General features: G+C 35.9%; 1 protein-coding gene across 2 annotated transcripts in view; it reads right to left on the bottom strand.

Moving 5' to 3' along the window:
* The window catches only part of CERKL (ceramide kinase like), a 92,941-nt gene that overhangs the window by 19,826 nt on the left and 50,044 nt on the right, over positions 1 to 23,071 (bottom strand). For both annotated transcript variants that reach the window (XM_045559317.1, XM_045559316.1), the window contains exon 3: positions 6,458 to 6,589. In XM_045559317.1, coding sequence (XP_045415273.1) covers positions 6,458 to 6,589 — 132 coding nt within the window. The remainder of the gene's footprint in view (positions 1 to 6,457; positions 6,590 to 23,071) is intronic.

The following is a 23,071-nucleotide window of genomic DNA, read 5'->3' as shown; positions in this document are numbered from 1 at the left end:
TGCAGATGGATTTTTTGTGTAAGAATGTGCATCATTATATGCAAGATTACATTAATCTTTCATGCCTGTCTGTCCCTGGTGCCAGCATGGTTCAAGCTTTTCCTACAATGTTTTTAGATATTGTTCAAAATTATTAGTCTTGGTGTCTAAAAGAATCATTCTGTATCCAGCAGTGTTACATTGTAATTCTCCCATAGCTTACTCAAAATGCCATTAACATTCACATGAATAAAACCTCTCTATGTTAAATTCTAATCAGAAAAAAAGCTATAAAACTAGATATAAAATATTAATATTAATAAAGTTGAAAGGTTAAGTTATAAAAGATTTGTGCTCATCATTTATAACTACAGCAGGTAGTTGCAACCTTAAAATGCAAAATAATAAAATGTCTCACACATACACATTAAAAATAATTAAGGATATTATGAAGAAATATTTATGCTGAGAATAGGTTTACCAAGTCTTGCTTTTATAACAAAGCTTACTTTAGTAAAGTTTTTCAAATTCAATGCAAATGAGATTTAAAATTATGTTATGGCCTAATGCTATTTTTATTCAAAAAAATTGAAATAGTCTATTTTTTCCCTTGATTTTATGGGTGGAATTTGACTATACACTAATACAAACTGTCCAAGGATAGTAATTTTTTAAGTAACATTGTAAAAGTTAAATAAAATCAAGTATCTGGATAGAGACAAAAAAGATGAAGGAAACTCACATCTATAAAATATATTAGTAGAGTGAATTAAATGAATAAAATTTTTGGCCTCAGGGAGTTTACACTCTGGAGCTAGACAATGTATAGTAATTAAAAAATGAATATATAATATGAAGTAGTAATAAGTGATTACAAAGATAAATAATGTAAGACAAAAGATAAAGAGTGATCTGGACTACTATTTAGGTACAGTTGAAAGAAGAAAGTATGTATTTAGACAGGCTATTATGGGCCCTGGAATCAGAGAGTTAGATTCAAATCATCTCATTCCAAATAAACATACAGAGAGGACTGCAAGACAAATGCAATTTCAAAACATGTAACCTCGCCTTTTCTTTCCTCTACTTTCCTTTTCCCTGTGAGAGCACCACCCTGTGCCCTTTTCTATATAGGAGATTCAGAAACCCCCCAGTTTACAGGTATTTGAACACTGTTTCCACTAAGGGCATCCTCCCTCCCCTTCAGTGCCAATATAACCTCCTTAAGACAAGACTAGAGGAGAATAATGTCTTGAGGTTGATACTGCATGTTGAAGAAGAAATAGACTGAAATAAAATCAGATGAGATTTGATTTGGACATAAGGAAAACATTTTGTGATCTGGTGATAAAATTCTTTCAGAATAGAATGCTGAGATGTCATTTTCTTTCCTATAGTCACTTCAAACTTCATAAGTTCAAAACAGAATTCATCATGTCCACCTTCAAATATATTGTTCTAATGTGTTCCATCGTCCACTCCAAGACAGGAAAATGACTTCTTAGATTATCCCTCTCATCCACTCTCCATAACCACATATGGCCCAAGGCCAGTTGTTCCTGTCTTTAAATTATACTGCAGCATCCCTCCATTTCTCACAGCCAATTCCCTAGATCTGGTCACTAATCATCTTTCTGTATACAGTATCCCTAATCTCAAAATCCAAAATCTGAAATGCTCCAAAATCTATTTTCTGAGCACCAACATGATACTCAAAGGAAATGCTAATTGGAGCATTTTGGATTTCAGATTTTTGAATTAGGGATACTCAACTGGTAAGTATAACATAAATATTCCAAAACCCAAAAACATCTGAAATCCAAGACAGTCCTGGTCCCAAGCATTTCAGATAAGGGATACTCAAACTGTACTAACACAGCTTTTTTCCTGTTTCTCTCCAACCTCTCTCCCACTCTAGCCAGAATGACCTTTTTCAAATACATATTTAATCATATCATTTTCCTGCATAAACCCCATTCATGACTCTTCATTGTCCCCAGGTGTAAAGTTCCAACTTCCTAAATCACAGCTGAGTGTTGGGCATAGGACTGGCCATATTAAGAGGTAATTAAAAAAAAAAAAAAAAAAAAAACCTTTCACCCAGAATTATTTCTCTCTAGCTGCATATGATGCATGAACATTTACTATGCAGATTTTTATTAAAATGCAGGTGAAATGCAGGAAGGAGTAATGTCCCAGACTACCAGCCTCTTGTGGGACACAGTTTTATCAGATTGCCTAGCTTTCTTCTGGGTGGGATCTGGAATGGTAAGAGGTATTTCCAAGAAATGGAAGGCTTCAAGTAAAGCCCAAAATAGCCAAAGAGAAACAATACAAAGAGACTTGGTAAAGGGTCAAAAGTTAGAAGCATGATCGTAGGAGAAAGAAGAGCAAAATGCCAAAAAACCCCACTTTCTTACAATTCTTCCCTGGAGGTAAAATTATCTGGTGTTTAGGCCCTAAGCTGGCAGAGATCAAAGTTGCATTCAGATAAGCTTCTCTGACCATGATACTGATAAGGACCATGAATAGTTCTAGCAGCTCTGTTAATACAAAGAGTGACAGAAGCAGAGGGGTGTGCCTATCAGGAACAAGAGAGATCAAGGGCAGACAGGAAATCTGTCTTCAAATATCTCAATGACTCTTATACACTAGATGGGACAGATTTTATATTACTACAAAAGGTAAGATTCACTCTAGTAGATAAAAATTACAAGGAAGGAAACATCAGCTCACAAGTTCTCTGAATTGTGCAGTTTATGCCTAGCACAAAGGCACTTGGGCAAAGAGACAGGGTAGATTTGCCATCTAGCCAGTGCTCCTGATCAACAAGCCAGGTGACCCTAGGCTCAATCAGCCAGGAAGAAAGAACACCTTTTTGGAACTCAACACTGAAGAGGTGCCTCTTCTAATCTGCACAAAGGCACAGTGACTCTGAACTCAAGATAAGAATGCTGGACAGTACTGTCCAGAAACACCATGTTCTGCTTCTAACTTAGGTGGCCAGGCCAAGGATGAGTGGTTACCCACAAGGAGTACCACACACCTGTATTCCACCCATATGGAAGAAACTGAATTACATGGCCTCCAATGTGCTTTTCAGTCTAATTTCTCTGTTGCCTTTACTTTTTCACTCTATTGTTCTAAGAATTATCCTATGAATTTATGATCTTTAAAAGTACCTCTCATACCTTTAATGGTACAATCTCTAAAGTTTGTTTTATGTTAGGAACAAGAGAAAGAAATAATATCATATGCCAACGTAGGCTTATCATTCATGCTCTTCTTTGATTAGTGCTCCAACATGTTATTAGGAAAAATAACTCAATTCTTTCTAGTTTCTTCCGGAAGTGTTTCTGATGCTATTAGTAAATAAGATATTACATTGGTGGTGGTAGAAGAAGGGAGATGTGATTTTTAGCTCAAATATTTCAAAAGATGTTGATCTATATTCAGAAGTATTCAGGGTTTCAGCACAAGCTAAAATGAAAGATGCATATTTTTATTAATGTGGTAAGATCCATTTTTAAAAGAAATGTATTAAAAAATTACAGTACTTTAGAATGTATATATCTAGCTGTAATTTTTCAAGTCATGCCTCATATTTACACAGCACTATTTCCTAATGAATTCATCATCATATAGTATTTTATAATTCATTTCCATTTGGACATACCAATGCACATAAGGAAACATTAAAACAATGGTCTCACTGAATATGCAGAAGATATATACCCTTTTTGCTTTCCTTTTTCATATATTTTTTCTTTCAAATAAAGCATGAATTGAATCTTAGTACATAATTTTATGAAACTGAAACTAAGAGCATTATGACCATATTTCTATAGCACTTTATAATATACAAAGTAGTTTCAAATATATTATCTTATTTGAACCCCTAAACAACACGGTAAGGTAGTCAGAAGACTAAAACTTTTCAAATATCTGCATGTTTATTCAGCCCTTCACACAAAATAGGAAATATTTTATATAAACATTTAGCCAATACACATACTGATTGTTTTATAAACAAAGGATGTAATTTATAATTTTGCCTGTAGGAGGAGTGTTAGGCAGCTAATAATTAGCCATTCTGCACAAATATGTAAGCAAATTCTAATTTTGCTTTATGTAATATTCTATTGTTTTCATGTTAAACTAAATATAATACTTACCATTTACAAATTTAGGGGGGAAAACCCTAGAACATATTTTTTTCCAACATAATTGTTTTAAAAAGGAAAGCACATCTTGATGCTTTTTCTCTGCCCCTCTCCCTCTCTTTCTAATCCTTATTCTGCTGGTGGAGTCATTCTTGCCAAATCAGATTCCAAAAAATTTATACCAACTGTGGATCAATGCATGATGAGTAAACTGCTGAGTGTAGCATAAAGACTGATCCATAACATGGACTAAAACTTCCTATAGTATACATTGTTGGGAGCCTTCCCAGAAGCCATTTTGCCCTTCATAACATAATCCAGATTCAGTTCCAGCATCTTCAGCCTTCAGGACAAAGGGGGTCTGACCTCAGCCCCTGGAAAGGGTCTTGATGGTGAAAGGAATGATTGTTCCAGGTTGGGCATAGATACTATATTAGTCCAGTCAACTGAAAGGAAATAAATTTTAATCTATCTTCAAAATTAAAGCATGTTGAGTCTCTCTCTCACATACACCTTTCTCCACTAGATATGAATAAGAAAGGATCCAATTCACTGGCAGATGTTTAATGATGATAGAATAAGATTTCATGAAGTCAAAATTGAGGAAGGTAGAGCAAAGTCATGGAACAAATGTCCCAAGATATTACAGGTATAATATTCTCTCTCTCTCTCTCTCTCGCCCAACTTGTTCATGTCCACTAGCCCGCCTGCCTTCCCTCACTTTTTGCCTTCTCTGCCTCTTAAAAACTGTCTAGTTCAAATGCTTTCCTTGAGCCTCCTGATCAAGATTAATATCACCTCTGAGATGCCATAGTTCTTTTATGTACGTCCCAATTATAATAGTTTTAAATATCCATTTGAATCCCTAATAACCTAAAAGTCACTCAAAAGCAGGTATGATAGCTTATTCATCTTGCATTCTGCACAATGTTTAACACAGAGCAAGCATTCCACATGAGATTCTTAAACTGAATGGTAGATAGTAATATCCATTTCAAACTGTTTTGTAGTATTCACATATTAAATCAATGACACAAAATAGTTATTGAGTTTGCCCATAACTTTATTCAGTTTTTAATTGTCTCACCCTAATACAAATCTCAAACTTTTCCTTCAGCCAATCTGAAATTCTTCAGTAGAAAGGAACAACAGATCTGAATTTTCTCTCTTCCCTGTCAATTGCCTCTAACTAAGCCAAAAGTCATAAACATGGAAGGTTAACTTCTTCACTACAACTTTATTTTAATTCAGAAATTCCTCTTGAGTTTTTTGTGGTAGTTTCTTTTGAATCTCTATTGTTGTAGATGCTTTTTGGGGTGGCTGACCTTCCCACAAAGCTTGCCCTCTTTTTTGGTGGGGGTGGAATTCCTTCTACCCCAATCCATCAAGTCAGGAGGTGTCGGCTTCAATGACCTCATTTACATTGTGAGACCCATCTCCCTTCGCTCCAGCTGAGCAAAGCCAGGTCACTCTGAATCCCTTCCCCAGGAATCTAGGAGATTCCAATTGCATTCTGGGTTTGTCTCCTGAGTAGCCTTGTTTTATAATATTCTTCATCGATTAAAATTTTTCACTATGTGTTAGTGAAGATACATAGATATAAAGCTAGAATAGTTGTAATTCTTGATAGCATCAACTCTTCTTCTCAGTCCCCTGCCACAGGAAAATAAAAGTCTCAAGGAAACAAAGAAATTGGTCACCAAAATAAAAATAAAAAAGGCTATTATTAACCCTCTTTCTATTAATTTTAGCATTAGCAAATTTCTATTTTCCTTGGCACAACCCTAAGCACATTTCTTAGTTTAGACGACGAATTTAAGCTTCTGGCTTTTCTAAACCATCTATAACCAGCAACTAATTGCTTAGTTTTGACCTAACCAGCAGGGGTCAGAATCAGAACAAAAACAACCTAAGGAGAGATTCTATGGAAAGACATCAACTATAAAAGCGAGCAAAAATCAATTTCTTGCCTAACTGCAGAAATAATGTGTAAATTGCAAACATCTCAATGAAGATATCAAAAAGTACACAGCGCCCTTTAAAATCATACCTAACAATTGTGTCTGAAAAAAAAAAAGGCTGAAAAAGGTCTAAAGAGAAAATGTTTATATTCTAGTAAAAATAACACAATAAAAAAGAAAGTAAAATTATTAAATTATAACCCTGGAGCTGGCTGCTGTAGGTTATAGAAGACATAAAAAAGATTTAGGCATTACGAGTAGCTTCCCAAGTTTCAGCTGAGAATAAATTCAGTTTATCTTGCTTCCATGAGTGTGTTTTTTAAATGGCAAAATTATATTATGAAAATGACTTACTTGTTACATCAGTCTTTATTCCTGCAAGCTTCAACAGAGGTTCAACCTTCTCATCATAGACCTGGATAGCTTCTTTTTTGTGACTTTGGGGATTAAGGAGTATTTTTAATGACTTTGGTCTGTTTGAAAAACCTAAGAAAACATAAAGACAAAGTTATAGAGTCTCTGTCAGCATTTTTTTCTTTTCCTTCAAAATGACACACAAGTCTGTTAGAATGTTATACACATTTAAATAGTACTTGTGATTTTTATTTGAAATTTTTGCATGAGTATTCCTGAATATGACATTTTAAAACATTTATGTTTTCCTAGCAGTTAAATAGGCATATCCCTCTTAAAATAACTCATGAGTTATAAAAAAAATTAATTTATGAAGGAAGATGTTAAAAAAAGCAACTTTGTGAATATTAGGCAATGATTATGTATATTTACTAAATCACAGATAATTTATCAAATGTTCCTTTAGCATTTGTTTCTGCAAAAAAGCAATGGACTGTGACAAATAGAAGGGTACATTTCCTCTCCTTAGCTAAATGTGCTCATTACTGGAACTGGGCACCCCAGTGACCCCAGGGCTACCAACGCCTGACCTGCTGATGAGTCCAGGGCAGAACGGAGTGAGCAGGGATGGGTCAGTGTCAGCACCCAGAGCGATGCATGCTGGTAGCTAAAAAGAGGGCTTGGGTCAGAGTTCAAGCCTGAAAAGGGGACAGGGGAGAAAGAACTCCTCCGGGAATCGGGAAAGCAACGCCTCCCCACAGGGATTCGATGATAGTGCTGCCTCACAGTTGGGGCTGAGATTTGATACTACAATTTTCTGGGTTTGCAAGATGCTTATCACTTAGAACCCAGTTGGAGCAGGTGCAAAGCAAATTTTCTGTTGTTAGGAAGGGGCAGGACAGAGGAGCCAAAAGAAAGCTGACAACCGTTTCTTTTATGGTAAGCGCTCTCAGAGGGCCACATTTCAAGATTACAAAAGCAGTTACTAACATCCATTTTTAATAAAACCATTACTAAAGATAAGTAAAAATTGTCCACTACGTGAAAGTGTTTCATCCGTCAAGTAGAGACAATATTTCATGTCTCATCATATTTAACACAAAAAAATATTTCAGCAGCACATACTATTTTGAATTCAGGGAGAGTTTTGGATGAGGAAGAGATGGGGCCATGGTGAACTCCTTAAACATTCCCAGTAATCGTGCTCGATGCCTCGCTTTTTCCAATTCCCACATTCGAGTGAGTGCCCAGGTTCACAAGGCAGTAGCTTTTTGCTTCCATGCCCTCTACCCTCTCTCGCTGCTGTCCTCTGACTCGGTGCCACCGCACGGGCGCCCTTGCTGCCTCCCCTTCCATGGCATCCTCTGGCATCACAGCTGTACTCAGTGCCGCACTGTTCAAAAGCAGTTGTGGCTCACTGCTGCCTGCAGAGCAAGCCCCAACCCCTTAAGACGACATTCAGAGCCCTCCCTCTCCCAAGTCCAAACTGATCTCATCTCCTCTCTCTGTCACACACATTTGAGAAACATTTATTCAGCATTTGTGCTAGGCACTGGGAAGAAGGGCAAAGTGATTAAGATGTGGTGCATGCTTTAAAGGAGGAAAATATATCCACAAATATAAACACAAGACAGTATAGACTTGTTAACAAGCCGTGCAAAGCACAACAGGACTGTATGAGAGGAGGGTGGTTAATTCTTACTAGGGATCTGGAAAGGGCTGCAAGAAGGGAATATTTGAGTGAGGCTCTTGCTTATGCTGTTTTCACAACTGAAAATTCTCTCCTTTGTTACCTGTCATCCCACCCCTTAGCAAAACAGCAAGGATAGAAATTTTAGACAGTGAGACCAGCCTGGGAAATACACGAAGCCATGAAACTGCAGAGTTTTTATATTCCATTTCAACTTTCTCATCATGGTCTGGACCCACTGTATTTTTGCCAAATACCAAATCTGACAGGCCTTTCTTTGTTCAGGCAGTTTTTCCTTTCTGTTCTACATCATCCTCATTTTTGTCAAAATGTTATTCAAAGCTCACTTCAAATACCACTTCCTCACTGAAGTCTTTCCAAATCACCAACAGAATTCACCTCTCTGGCTTTTCTGCTCCCACCTTACTCTAGGTACCTCTGTTATCTATTTTTATGTCATTTATACAAAAATCCTCTGATGAAAGTCTTGGGATTTCCACTGGCCAACCCTGAGACAACACAAAATGCAATTACAACAGTTATATATTATACAACATTGAATTTTCTATACATTCAATTCCATGAATAATATGGACACTAAACAAACAAAGGACAGGTAGGGAACATTCTGTCCTATGGTAGAATGATAGTTAATAAATATGGGGGAATTAGAGTGAGAAAATCACTGTTTTCAGCCATTATAATAATTACGATTCAGGTAAGAATCATCAATGGATGCTAAAACCATCCAGTGATGGGCAGTTGGGGACAAAATATTTATATATTCTTAAACCCTGTCTCTTAACTTTACTATAATTACAAAGGGTAACATCCTTTAATGGGAACTAAAGAGATGACAACTAAATTCAATGTCTGATTCTAGATTTAAAAAAAAAAAAAAAACACTGTAAAGGACAGTACTGCTGTCCTTTAGCCAAGAAGAAATAAGCAGCAAACCTAGGGCTTACTTTTACTATTAATAAAACATGACAAGACCAAGAAACTTGCTTAAATCCCAAAGGCAAAAAATCAGATTAAATATCCAGATTAATTACTTTCCTTGGTAAATTTATCAGAATACTGTGTGTTGGGCCGGGCGCGGTGGCTCACGCCTGTAATCCTAGCTCTGGGAGGCCGAGGCGGGTGGATCGCTCGAGGTCAGGAGTTCGAGACCAGCCTGAGCAAGAGTGAGACCCCGTCTCTACTAAAAATAGAAAGAAATTATCTGGCCAACTAAAAATATATATACAAAAAAATTAGCCGGGCATGGTGGCTCATGCCTGTAGTCCCAGCTACTCGGGAGGCTGAGGCAGTAGGATCGCTTAAGCCCAGGAGTCTGAGGTTGCTGTGAGCTAGGCTGATGCCACGGCACTCACTCCAGCCCGGGCAACAAAGTGAGACTCTGTCTCAAAAAAAAAAAAAAAAGAATACTGTGTGTCATTTCTCAAGCAGAGGCAGTCCCAGTAAAGATGATGTTATCATAAAAACCAACTTTTATTTCTCCTTCTTCCTATACTCATTCATTTATTCACAAATGATTGCCTGCTTGCTATGTGCCAGGCAGGGTTCTAGAACCTGAGGCTCTATCAGTGTAAAAGAAAATTCTCTGCCCTTATGAAGCTTCCATTCTAATCACAGGAGAAAGAAATCAGAGAATTTAGAGTATGTCAAGTGGTGATATGCTCTAAAGACAAAAATAAAGATCAGTAGTGAGAGAGAGGGAAGGCAAAGGTGGGAGTGACCCCCTGGCCAAGGAAGGTCAGATTTCCTAGAGCCTTGTCAGCGTATACCAGGACTTTGGCTTTTGTTGAATAAGAGAACAGGCATGGTGGATTCTGAGCAAAGTTGTCACATAACCTTACATGTTAAAAGGAACACTCTGGCTGCTATGTGGAAAGTAGGGCCAAGGGCTGACAAATATAAGAACCATGCAATATTCCAGATGAGAATAAGTGTCCCTAGACTGGAATGATTGCAGCAGAGGTTATAAGAAAAATTAGGCTGGGCACAGTGGCTCACACCTGTAATCCTACCACTATGGGAGGCCAAGATGGGAGGATTACTTGAGCCCAGGAGTTCGAGACTGGCCTGAGCAACATAGCAAGACATCACCTCTACAATGAAATAGAAAAATTAGCCAGGTGTGTTGGCACATGCCTATAGTCCTAGTTATTCAGGAGGCTGAGGCAGAAGGATTGCTGGAGCCCGGAAGTTTGAGGTTGCAGTGAGCTATGATGATGTCACTGCACTCTAGCCTGGGTGACAGAGAGAGACCTTGTATGAAAAAAAAAAGGAAAGAGAAGGAGAGGGAGAGCAGGGCGGGGCACGAGGAGGGGAAGGGAAGGGGAGGGAAGGGAAGTGGAGAGGAGGGGAGAGGAAGGGAGGGGAGGGGAGGGGAGGGGAGGGAAAGGAAAAGAAAAAGAAAAGAAAAGGTTAGATTCTAGATATATTTTGAGGGTAGAGCTGGCAGGATTTATTGAATGTTTGAATAAAGTATGCGAAACAAGAGCCAAGGAGTACTCAAATGTGTAGCTGGATAAGGGGAAAGTGAGGACTTATGATGGGTAAGAACTAGTGAAAAAGTGGTAGAATTAATAAATTGTGGTCTCAGTGGGGTTGAAGGATTTAGGAATTGAAGGAGCAGATCAGGTAAGCCAGGAAGACAGAAGGCAACAGGTGGAGAGTACGATGCTTAAAATTGAGATTGAGAAAGTTATTAGTAATGACAATAACAAAATCTAATGAATTGGCTCATTCATTAGAATCATCTGAAATGCTTCTTAAAATGCAGATTCTGCGCCCCAGCCCCAGAGTTTTGAGCTCAGTGGTCTGGCTGGGGTCTGAGAATTCATATTTATTTATAACAAGTTCCCAAATGTCAATGATGTTGGTCTGGACACACTCTGGAAATCACTGCTCTAGAAGTATGATTATGGAGGATGTGAATGAAATAAAGTAAGTGCAGGTCAAGACCCTTAAAAGACAGGAGACCAAAAACTGAGAGAACATCTACAAAAACATATAAAATTATAACAAGAGTAGTGTCCAAAGACAGTGACAATGAGATAAGAGCTTTAGTCTTCAAGAAGTAAAGAAAACAGATTGAGCTTCAATGCTGAGGAGTTTTAAAATAAGGAGAGAAAATGGTCTCAAAATAGCTATGCGATGGACGGAAGATATTAAGACATTGACAACACCTTCAGGACAGTGGTGTGAGATATATGGCAGAGAAAACTGTCACCACTTGAAAGGACTGCAGGGGAAGCCATGAGCCTCTGTGAAAGTTTAGTCTCTACTAAAGCACAAAAGTGAGGGGAACATTAGGAAAAGGTTGAAAATACAGGAGACTTTGCTAATGATGGACCATTCATTCCAAAGGGCAAAACAAAATGGTATCTGGAGTTGAGAAGAATGGGGAATGTGTCAGGTTAGGGGACACATAGAGCCTTAGAGGGATAGGGATCCAGGTGATGAAGGGCCTTAGGCAGTGACAAGGTGTGAAAGAGATAAGGTTTGCCGAAGTTAGGGTTGGAGAGTAGAGCAGTGGGTAGGGGAAGTGGGTGTCTTGCCCTGAGGACACAGAGCTCTAAGAACTTGTCTTCCCTCCATCCAGTGTCAAAGCTAGGGGAGGAGCAACGTTGCCTGGAGCTGAAGGAGCTCCAAAGCCCCTTTCTCTGTCAGTCTGAGGCCCCAGGCTATGCTCTTCACCAAGTAAACCTCAGTGCCAACGTTCTATATTTGAGAACCACATACTTGACTGTTTTCTGTACAGGTTAAAACATACATGAGATATAGAATTAAAAATCTCCTTATTCAACCCATTTCCTGACATCAAGTTTCCCTCTTGGGAAACAACCATGGATATCACTTTGAGAATCCTAGAAATATTCTATGCATATAGACATGCATATATGTTCTATAGCTTTTCACATACACAGTAGCATCCCTACAACTGTTCCGTATCTTACTTTTTCCTTTTATTCCATTTTAAAGACAACTCCATATCACTACATAGAATGCCATCTCACTCTACTTAAAAGCACCTAGTATTCTTTTGTATGAATGAACCACAATTTAATTAACCAGCCATTGGGATGGATATTTAGGTTGTTTCCAATCGTCCTTTATTTCAAATAACACTGCAATGAATGTAATTTTCCATCTATTTGATGCAAAATAAACTGCAGGACAAACTTCTAGAAGTAGAGTCATTGGATCAAAGGACATGCACTCTTGAGATTTTATCATATATTGTTAAATGACTCAGAATAGAAACAACTTAAGAGTTGTGATCCAAAAAACTGGATAGTTGAGTAATAGTAACTGGTCTTAAATCTTGACTGCCATTTACCAACTGTGTGACTTTGGATTACTTGTCTAAGTTTTCTTTAATTTCTTTATCTGTAATAGGAGGCTAATCATAGTACTTTATACATAAGGTAATTGTGATGACTAAATAAGTAAATGTAAAGTACTTAGAAAAGTGCCTGAACCAGTAAGTATTCAATAAGTTTACCTTGTATTACTACTACCAATTTACACTCTACCAGGAACATAGATTGTTTTCTTAAACTTTCATAAACATAAACCCAAGGTATTTTCAAACTTTTTGATCTTTGACAAATGAGGTGAAAACACATCTCATTCTAATTTCAATTTCTATTTCTCTCATTACAAGGGAGGCTGAGAAACTTTGCAAATATTTAAGAGCTACTTTTATTTCTCCATGAACTGTCAGTTTATGTTACTTGCCAATTCTTCCTTTGTATTTTGTTATATTAATTATGGCAGTGCTTTATACTGTAAGAAAATTTACCTTATTTTTTCTATAAATCACAAATATTTTTCCCAGTGTGTCATTTGCCTTTAATTTTATTTATGGTGTTTTCTCCATGCTGAGAGTTTTCACTTATATGTACCTACAGTTGAAATTGTCAATCATTTCTTTTGCAGCCTCTGGGTTTTGTGTCGTATTTAAAAATCCCCTTTTGAAACTTAAAAATCTAGCTTTCTTCTAATACATTTATGGTCTCAATTTCATATTTTTCTTTAATCCTATCTGAAGTTTATTTTGATAAAAGGTATAAAACTGGGATTGGATTTCACTTTTATCTAGAGGGCTACCTGTCCCAACATCATTCATTGGATAATCCATCTTTCTCCATGGATTTTAAATGCCACCTTTAGATGTACTAAGTTTCTGAATATATTTGTATCTCTTTCTGAATTGTCTAGTTTGAAATTTTCTCGTTTATTCATATGCCAGTACCCTGTTTTAAATATTATAGTTTTATACCATGATTTAATAGCTGGTAAGAGATGGCTGGTCTCTCCTTTATTTCTTTTAAAGAATTTTTCACATCTATTTTTGCTTATTTTTACATATGATCTTTAAAAATAAGTTTGTCTAGTTTAAAGAATTTTCCTTGTATTTTATTGAAATTGCACTAAATAAAAGTTATCTTAAGGATAAATAACACTTTCATGACATTCAATCTTTCTGTACAGAAACATGGTATATTTTTCCATATAATTAAATTTCCTGTGTCCCTCAAGAGCATATTGAACCCTTTTTAGATAAATGTTAAACAATTCTAGGTTTATCATCTTTTTTGTTGCTGCTGCTGCTGTTTTTCCCCTGATTCATATTATTAACCATGTGTATCAAAACTATTGATTTCTATACATAACCCTTTCCTTAATTCTCTTATTGTTCATTGTAGGTTTTCCCTTTATTCTCTTGGATTTTCCAGGTTTACAATTATTTTATCTGCAAATAAGGATCGTTTTACTTTCTCCTTTCCAATTGTCATTTTCTTCTCTAGTCTACCTGCATTGGTCAGTCCCACCAGAAGAATGGGACTAACAGTGCTGATGAAGGACATTCCTGTCAGTTCTAGAATCCAGTGAAAATACCTCAAATGTTTCTCCACGTAGGCTTTTAAATTAACATATCCATCCATTCTTATTTTATTAAGAGCTGCTTGACATTAATAAGTATGACTGATCTGTAGTTTTCTTTTTTTGAACTTGCACTGTTAGATGTTGTTATCAATTTCATGCAAGCTCTACAAATAAAATCTGGAATTTTCCTTTCTTTTCTATGGTCTAGAGCAATTTAAATAGTATTGAAGTTTCCTGTTTCTTACAGGTATGGTAGACATCCCTGTGAAAATATCAGAGTCTGGTACTTTTTTAGGAATACAAAAAACTTAGTTTCTTTCATGGCAATTGGTCTGTTTAGATTTTCTGTCTTCTGGGGTCAGTTTAGCCATTTTTATTTTCCTAGACAACATACTCATTCATTTCATCCTGCTACTAGGAGGCAGGCAAGGTTGCCTCCTGGGTTCTAGACGTAGTCCTTCTACTGAGTGGTAGTAGCAACACTATTTCCCCTAATAATCAGAACTAATCATCCTTGCCAGCATAGCATCTTTTTTTTTGTTTTCATTTGATGGGCCAGTTACATGGTTCAGTAATGTGGCCAGGTTATTCTAAATGTCCAGTTCAACTGAACAGTTGTCATGTTCCCATGTGAAATTATTCTTCCCTCATACTAAAGCCTCTATATCAGCAGAGTTCAAAGTTGCAGAGGTAGGAAGTAAAAATATTTTTTAATGGGTCATTGGATCTGAAGGTAAGAGATGACACTTCTACTTCCATTCTTTGATTCATAGACCTCTATGTTCTGTTTTTGGAACTACTTTAATATTACAAGGTTTTATCTCCCAGCTAGATACAGTATGATACAATAGGAACATGGACTAAGACCAGTGAATCTCATAGTTGTCATTCAATTGCCTCACTTCCTCTCACGTGAATGAGCCCGTTGATCAAAAGCAATATCGTATATGATGTCAATTTATTGAGCAAGGCCTTTAGTAAGGTCACCAATGGTAGTCTTGACAGAAATACGGTAGGCAGGGACTGCAAATCCATACCTAGAGTAAGCATGCCAAGCAGCAAGGGCAAACCACTGGCCTTCAATGGAAAGGGTCCAATGTAATCAACCTGCCACCAGGTAGTTGGCTGGTTGCTCTGGGATAGTGCCATATTCAGGGCTCAAGGTTGATCTGTTTGTAGTTAGAACACTTGGCAATGGTGCCAGTCCATTCAGCCTTGGTGAGCAGAAGTGCTTATTAAACCTACGTACTCCTCCCATCCCTGCACCAGTGCCACTTTGTTTATGCCTCCATTGCAAAGCCCTAGTATTGCTCTGCAACAATGCTGACTGACATCTGTAGAATCTGTAGAACATGCCCTTCTTGCTCAATTCTTTATACTTTGTTTCCTCTGCTTGCAATGTTTTTTTCCTCAGATATCCATGTACTAATAGTTCCCTTTCGCCATTACTTTCAGCTTTCTTCTAAAACTCCACAGTTAACGAATCCTTCCTTGACCACTCTGTATTCAATAGCAAATATTTTCATGCATTGCCTGGTAGTACATCATCATTTGACATAATAAAAATATACTTATTTGATTTTTTTAATTCCCCCTCTGCCAATAGGATATAAGAGCCTGGAAGTCAAAAACTGATTCTGCTCTCTGCTACATTTACTAGTTCCTATAATAATGTCTGGCACAGAGATTTCCAATAAATATACATACTGAATTATTATAATATTCTTTCCTTAAAAACACAAAAATTAAAGATAAGTCATAAAACTGCAATTTCAGTTGCATTAAAGAAAACAAAAGGTCAATATTGCCAAATAATCATTTAAGCAAAAAGCTTTTTCTTTAAATTGCTGTAACATAAAACAAGTGCAAAATTATAACCACTTATATTAATTCCTAAAATAAAACAAAAAAGCTAAGGAAAATACTTAATAAAGAACCAAAGATTTATGAAAGTAGGTCTTGTGATAGACATCTAAATCCTTTGGAAAAAAACATTTAGCATGAAAAAACTAACAACCTCTTATATTACTTCCAGGTTAAGCTTTAACAAAAAGAAAAAGTAATACAATACATATATCATACCTACTCCTTGTATCTACAGACTTAAAGTCAGTCAAAAAATCATATTTAAGAGCTGGTAAAATCTTTTCTAAATTAAGTTCCTAAATTAAATTTACATCAACATTGAAAATAAATAGTGACTCTTTTGCTCCAAACTTTAATCAGTTTGCCTTCCAGAAACAAATCAGTTATAATAAAAATCAGATAGTGGGCCTGAAAGAAACAGTCTTTAGTCTATGTGACACTAGTGTGTTTTGAAAAGCAACCTCATTGCTTTATTCTAGGCTTGGACTTGTAACGTCCCTCAGCCCCATTGGGGCACTTCAGCTTCATCATCTCGCAAGAGAAAGGAAAATGCAAAGAAGCAGGTGGCCCAGGGAACACACCGGTAAGGAAAGATGAAGCCAAGACAAAACTCACCAGTTGAAACTGCCAAGTGCTTAAATCAACTTATCTCCCATGAAAAGAACTATAACCATAGGAAAAGCATTTAGAGACTTTGAAAACTAGGTTAAGAAGAAAGAAAAAAAAAGTTCTTTAGGTATTAAAAAAAAATTGATAAAGAGGGCTCAGTTTAATTTTTTTTTATGAGAAAACAGACACACACACTCCAGCCCTCTTATCCAAACAATAAACATTTCCACGTAATATAGAAATATATCACACCGTAAGGACTTAACATAAAATCACTAGCTACAAAACGCTCTACGAAAAACATTTTTAAAATGAGACAACACAAGGTATCAGGTAATCATGACTTTCTCTCCTCTCATCCAATTATGACAAACTGTTTGATATGAAACCTATATCAAGACACCTAAATCCCCTAAACTCCTTGAAAAAAAATGAATTTCAAAGTGGTATTTATCATTTATTCATAACTTTACAATAGTGTAAGCATCCCCCCCAAATAGACAACCCAAGATTAAAATATAGATATGATTTGACATTAATATGCAAATGACTTGGTTCTAAGTCCTTTGGTAACTTCCCAATTCATACTCTAGAGTATAGACCTTTTTAGCACGCCAGTTTGCAATGAACCAGCAATGTAAAACAGAATGGCCAACTGTTCCTCTGTTAGTAACAAATGTGCTAATATGTACTAGTTTAAACTTGATCTATCAGTGAGTCAATGAACCATGAAGGGTGGGGGTTAATCAGGGTGTTCTCCAAACAAAGGCTCGTGAGAGCAGCAGGGACGCCACTCCCAGACTCACATCTGTGCTGTTTTGAGAGCAGCACGATGGAAATGGAATGGTGTTCATCAAAGTTAAGAGCCCAGAACCTTGTCATAATCTTGTGTATATGCACAACTCTTTTACACAGAAAAGCAACCAAATTGTTGCAAAGATAAAACCCAAACATAAGAATAAAATCTTCAGTTAAGCACAAGCCTCAGGGGCTATTAATATTAAACTACGCCCAGTTAATGTGTAACAGTGATGGTAAAAGCCTTTCATACATAAGATTTGACAACTTCCCAGTAGAGCTCAGAGTTGGAGATATTTTATGTCAGGCAATTTATATTAAAATGCATCAATTCCACTTTAGTATCAACAAATGCTTATTGATGCAGATCTTTACAAATACTGATGAAAATAATTTTAATGCCATAGTCTACTTAAAGTAAAAACAAAGCCATATAACCTTCTAAATTCACATACAGTCCACCAGTGTAAACATATCTCTATTTCTAATAGCTGAAACTGACTGAACAGCAATTAGTAGAAAATATCACCTGCTGCCAGAATAATCAGCTCAATACTTCAGAATTTAAACAATAAAGGAGCTGAGACTGTTTAGACAGAGCAAGAGTGAACAAGCACAGAGGACAGCAAAGATAAAATTCAGCCAAATATACCATCCATTTATCTTTAACATTTTTTTATCATGATATAATAAATTCTTATTCATTTTGGAAGATGCTATAGATCTATTTAACTATATCACTTTTCATAATTAAATCCAGACTGAAAAGAGATATATGTAACTAGCTTTAGGAAATATTCCTACTCAGAAGTACAGAATTAGTTAAAATAATTAGCATTTAAATATGATTAACTTCATAAAAACTCCAATTTGTGATAAAATAATTATACATTTAACCCTTCACAAACTATGAAACTACAAAATATTAGAGAGCAATTTCATGAATATGTTTTAATTTAATGATCTTATCAGTTAGAAAGCTTTTGCAAAGTATTATTTCTGGATCATATATAAGTAATTGTTACTTTTAAGAGAAGTTTTTACTTATCTACAGGGCCTCAAAAAAAAAAAGCACTGATTTTTTCCAAGAACATATGTTCCATTGTAAAAATAAAGTCTTAAAAAGATTTGCGTACAGTAATACATATTAAAGACCAATTACAGAGGATTTTTATTTTTCAACTGACAAAAAGAATTGCATATATTTATCATGTATAACACATTTTGAACTATATATACACTGTAGGAGGGCTAAATTGAGCTAATTAACATATGTATTACCTCACTTACTTATCATTTTGTGATCAGAACACATAAAATCCACTCTTAGCAATTTTCAAGTATATTGTTAACTCTACTCACCATGTTGTACAATAGACCTGTTGAACTTATCCTCTAACTGAAATTTTGTATCCGTTGACCAACATCTTTCCAACCCCCCACACTATTCCCAGCCCCTGGTGACCACCATTCTATTCTCTACTTCCATGAGTCCAACTTTTTTACATTCTACATATAAGTGAGATCATGTGATATTTGTCTTTCTATACCTGGCTTATTTCACTCAGCATAACTTCCTCCAAGTTCATCCACATTGCTGAAAATGACAGAATTTCCCACTTTTGAAGGCTGAATAATATTCCATTGTATATATTTTATCATTCGTCCATTGATGGACACTTAGGGCGATTCCATATCTTGGCTACTGTGCATAATGCTGCAATAGACATGGTAGTGCAGATATCACTTCAACACACTGATTTCATTTCCTTTGGCTATATCCCTAGTACTGAGATTGCTGGATGCTATTGTAGTTCTATTTTTAATGGTTTGAGGAACTTTTATACTTTTTTTCATAATGACTGTACAAATTTACATTCCCACCAACAGTGTACAAGTGTTCCTTTTTGTCCATATCCCCGCCAACACTTGTTATCTTTTATCTTTTTGATAACAGCTATTATTAACAGGTGTGAGGTGATATCTCAGTGTGGTTTTAATTTGCATTTCCCTGATGATTAGTAATGAGCAGTTTTTCATGTACCTGTTGATCATTAGTATGTCTTCTCTGGAGAAATGTCTGTTCAGGTCCTTTGTCCATTTTACAATCAGGTTATTTGTTTTCTTGCTATTGAATTGAGTTCCTTACATATTTTGAATATTAACCCCTTATCAGATGTGTGATTTGCAAATATTTTCTCCAATTCCCTGAGTTATCTCTTCACTCAGTTAATTCCTTTCTTTGCTGTGCAGAAGCTTTTTGGTTTGATGTAATCCCATGTATCTACTTCCACGTTTGTTACTTGTGCTTTTGGGTTCATATACAAAAATCATTACCCAGACCAACGGCATGGCTTTTTCCTCTATGTTTTCTTCTAGTAGTTTTACAGTTTCAGGTCTTAATATTTTAATATTTAATCCATTTTGTCCCAGTCTATCTGGGACAAAAATAGACTTTGTAATAAATTGTGTTAGGACAACTGGATAACTATTTGAAAAAAGATGGGGACAATACATTATACCACACACAAAATAAACCTCAAATAGATTAGAGATCTAAAATTAAACTATACAAGTACTAGAAGAAAACATCGGTGAATTTATCTATAAACTAGGTATAAAGAGAGTCTTTCTCCCATGACTCAAAATTCAGATGCAATAAAGAAAATGAGTACATTTAACTACATAGAAGGTTTTAAATTAAAACTTTGCATGAAAAAAATCACTAGGAAAAATCAAGAGAAGTTGTATGTTGGGAGAAAACTATTTGCAATATGTATCACAGAAAAGGACCAATATCCATAAAATATAAAGAATTTGTAAAAAGTGAAGGGAACAAAAGGCCAAAAGTATTATAGAAAATAGGCAAATGATATAAAAACAATTCACAAGATATCAAAAACAGCCTTTAGACACATGAAACTATGTTCAACTCTGCTCACTTTTTAAAACATAAATTAGAACCATACTGAGATTCATTTTCCACCTATTGCATTGGAAAAATTCTAAAGCATGAAAGTACAATCTCTTGTTGAGGCTGTGAAGGAACAGATACTTTTATACATTGCTGGTAAATATGAAAAATGGTATAAATTCCATGGAAGGGAATTTGTCAATATCAAACCAACAACACATGCACTTAGCTTTATCCCAGAATTCCACTTCTAGAAATTTACCCTCAAGACACAATATGCACAAAATTATTTATTGATGCATTTTTTATAATCACAGATATTAGAAACTATCAAAATGTCCGCACATGGGAGAGTGTTAAATAAAATATGGTATGGACAACATAATGGAGTCTTCCACAGCTGTTAAAAAAATAAGGAAGCTCTCTATGAAATGATACAGAGTTATTTCCAGTATATGTTGCTAAGTAAAAAAGCAAAATGGCAACAAATCTACATATATTACTTTTAGCATAAGAAAGAAGGAAAATTTAAAAAATACATATATCTGGTAATTTTTCAAAGAGGAATATAAGTAAGATAAACCAGAAACCAATGCAATTGGTTACTTATAAAGGGTAAGAAGGATGAGGTGAAAATGATACAGGAAAAAGTGTTTTTTTCTTTTGGAAACATGTTAATGTCCTACATATTCAAAAATACATTTATAATGTAATCAATGAAGATGATGGAGAGAAAAAAAATGAAAGCTGAATACAAATAGAAACAAAGCCAACTGTATTTCAAATGAATAATATAACTATCATGAAGGGAATAAAAGCTAATCCAAGTAACTTTTGAGCACCATACTTGAAATATATACCTTTAGTCTAGGGGGCGAAAAAAAAAAAAAAAAAAAAAGAACTGCCAATAAATCTTGAACCCATTTTAGTGGGTTTATTTTTCATAATGATATAGACACCACTATTCTGAAATTAGTCTGTGTGCATCACATGACTGAGCAAATGGGCAGATGTGTTGTTGGGAGCCATAGTTCTCCCTATGGACAAAGGGAGACACAATAGGGAGGAAAGAAATAGGAAGCACCCTGTAGGACTGGATAGAAATTAGAGAAATCAATATAAACTCATGTTTCCTAATCCATTTTTTCCTAACTCTGCTACATGAGCCTAGAAGTTATGACATCTGAACAGCAATGATCATACCTAGTTTCCAGATCTTGGTTTCCCAATACCACTGCCCACCAGAAGAAACCATAATTCCTTAGAGAAATGGCTGATTCCAGGACTGGTACAGGGAAGGTATGAGATAAGCCTAGAAAATCCTATTATGCCAAAAAATGAAGAAGTGCTCCCATATTAATGGAAATGGGTTGAAAAAACACAAGAGCCAACTTTAAGGAACTTCTCAAAGTGTCTTCACCTCTATACCTCAAAGGAAACTTAAATTCATCTTATGTCAGAGGAGAACTCCTTATTGTTCTCCCTAAACCCCCTCCTTTATTTCTGTTCCAGGCTCTCAAATCCACCAGCATAAGAAACCTGAGTCATCATTCTCTTTCTCTTGATTCAGCTGATTTCATGATATAAACATTTTAATGTTTTTCTCTCATCTCCTGGGTCTGACGGCTCTAAAACTGTCAAATTAATTTCAATCGTTACTTATGAACATGCCAGTCAACTATAGGAGAATGGTATCATCTGTGTAACATGAACATGAGCAAAGCTTAGAGTTGTTGTTTTAACTAAAAGTCAAATATATAATAGAACAATATTTTAGAACCAACCAGCCCTCAAACACACAGAACACAGATCACATTTGTATTAACTATAAATTATGTTATTGACACCTATCACTTTTTGAGTTTTGATATATTTGATGCCCAATTACATAAGCAACCAAGGGATGAGTTAAAAGGGTAGCACAATCTGACCAATATACCAAAGATAGCAGCTAGTAGATTTCACCAGGTTTAAAATTAGATTCTCTTTGCAGCAACATTACTGGCTATGGAACATGCCTCCTAACTTTTAAGGTGTCAGGAGAGCATGGTGGGTTAAGAACATGGACTGCAGGCCCAGATTGCCCCCCGAGTCTGAATCCCACTTCCACAACTTTCTAGCTATATGATCTTGAACAAATTCTTCACCCTGTTTGTGTCTCCTTTCTCCCATCTGTAAAATGGTGATGATAGTACCTGTCTCTGGGATGTTGTGAAATTAACAGCTGTTGGTGTATGTGAAACACTTGGTATGCTTCCTGATACACCAAGAAATCATGACAATGATGGTGATAATGATTAATTCTATTAATATAAAATCCCTCTCACCCTCTCCTCTGCAAAGATGATGCTTAAACTTAGTCTTGAAGGGCTAAAGGGTTTGAGGCTATGGGTCCTATCAAAGCTCAACAAAAACTTGGATAGTTATGCAATAATAGTAAGAGTTACCCTTCATTGAGTACCTGCTATTTTATATACATTATATATTTAAGTATATTAATAATTTATCAAGACTGACATTATCAACTTAATTTTACAGATAGGAGGCCAAAGGTTTGCAGAAGATAAGGTATACAGCTAAGTATTCATAAGTGGAAAAGCTAGGAACCAAACTCAGATTTATCCAAATAAAAATCCCATCAGTCACAATGACTCATTCATAAACCCACCAATGTATTTTCTGTTCATTTAAGTAAAAGGAGATAAATAGAGAACCTAGCCAAGCTATCTAGGGTGACATCTTTCCCACACATCTGGTGGGCCAGGGCTAAGTAAGTCACCCCACTGCTGACAGAGTCACTAATATATGTGGTGAACAATTTAAAAAGCCTCAA

This window comes from Lemur catta, chromosome 8 (genome assembly GCF_020740605.2).
Source record: "Lemur catta isolate mLemCat1 chromosome 8, mLemCat1.pri, whole genome shotgun sequence".
Taxonomy (NCBI): domain Eukaryota; kingdom Metazoa; phylum Chordata; class Mammalia; order Primates; family Lemuridae; genus Lemur; species Lemur catta.
The sequence above is the reverse complement of the archived record's forward strand: the minus strand, read 5'-3'. Positions and strand labels throughout refer to the sequence as shown.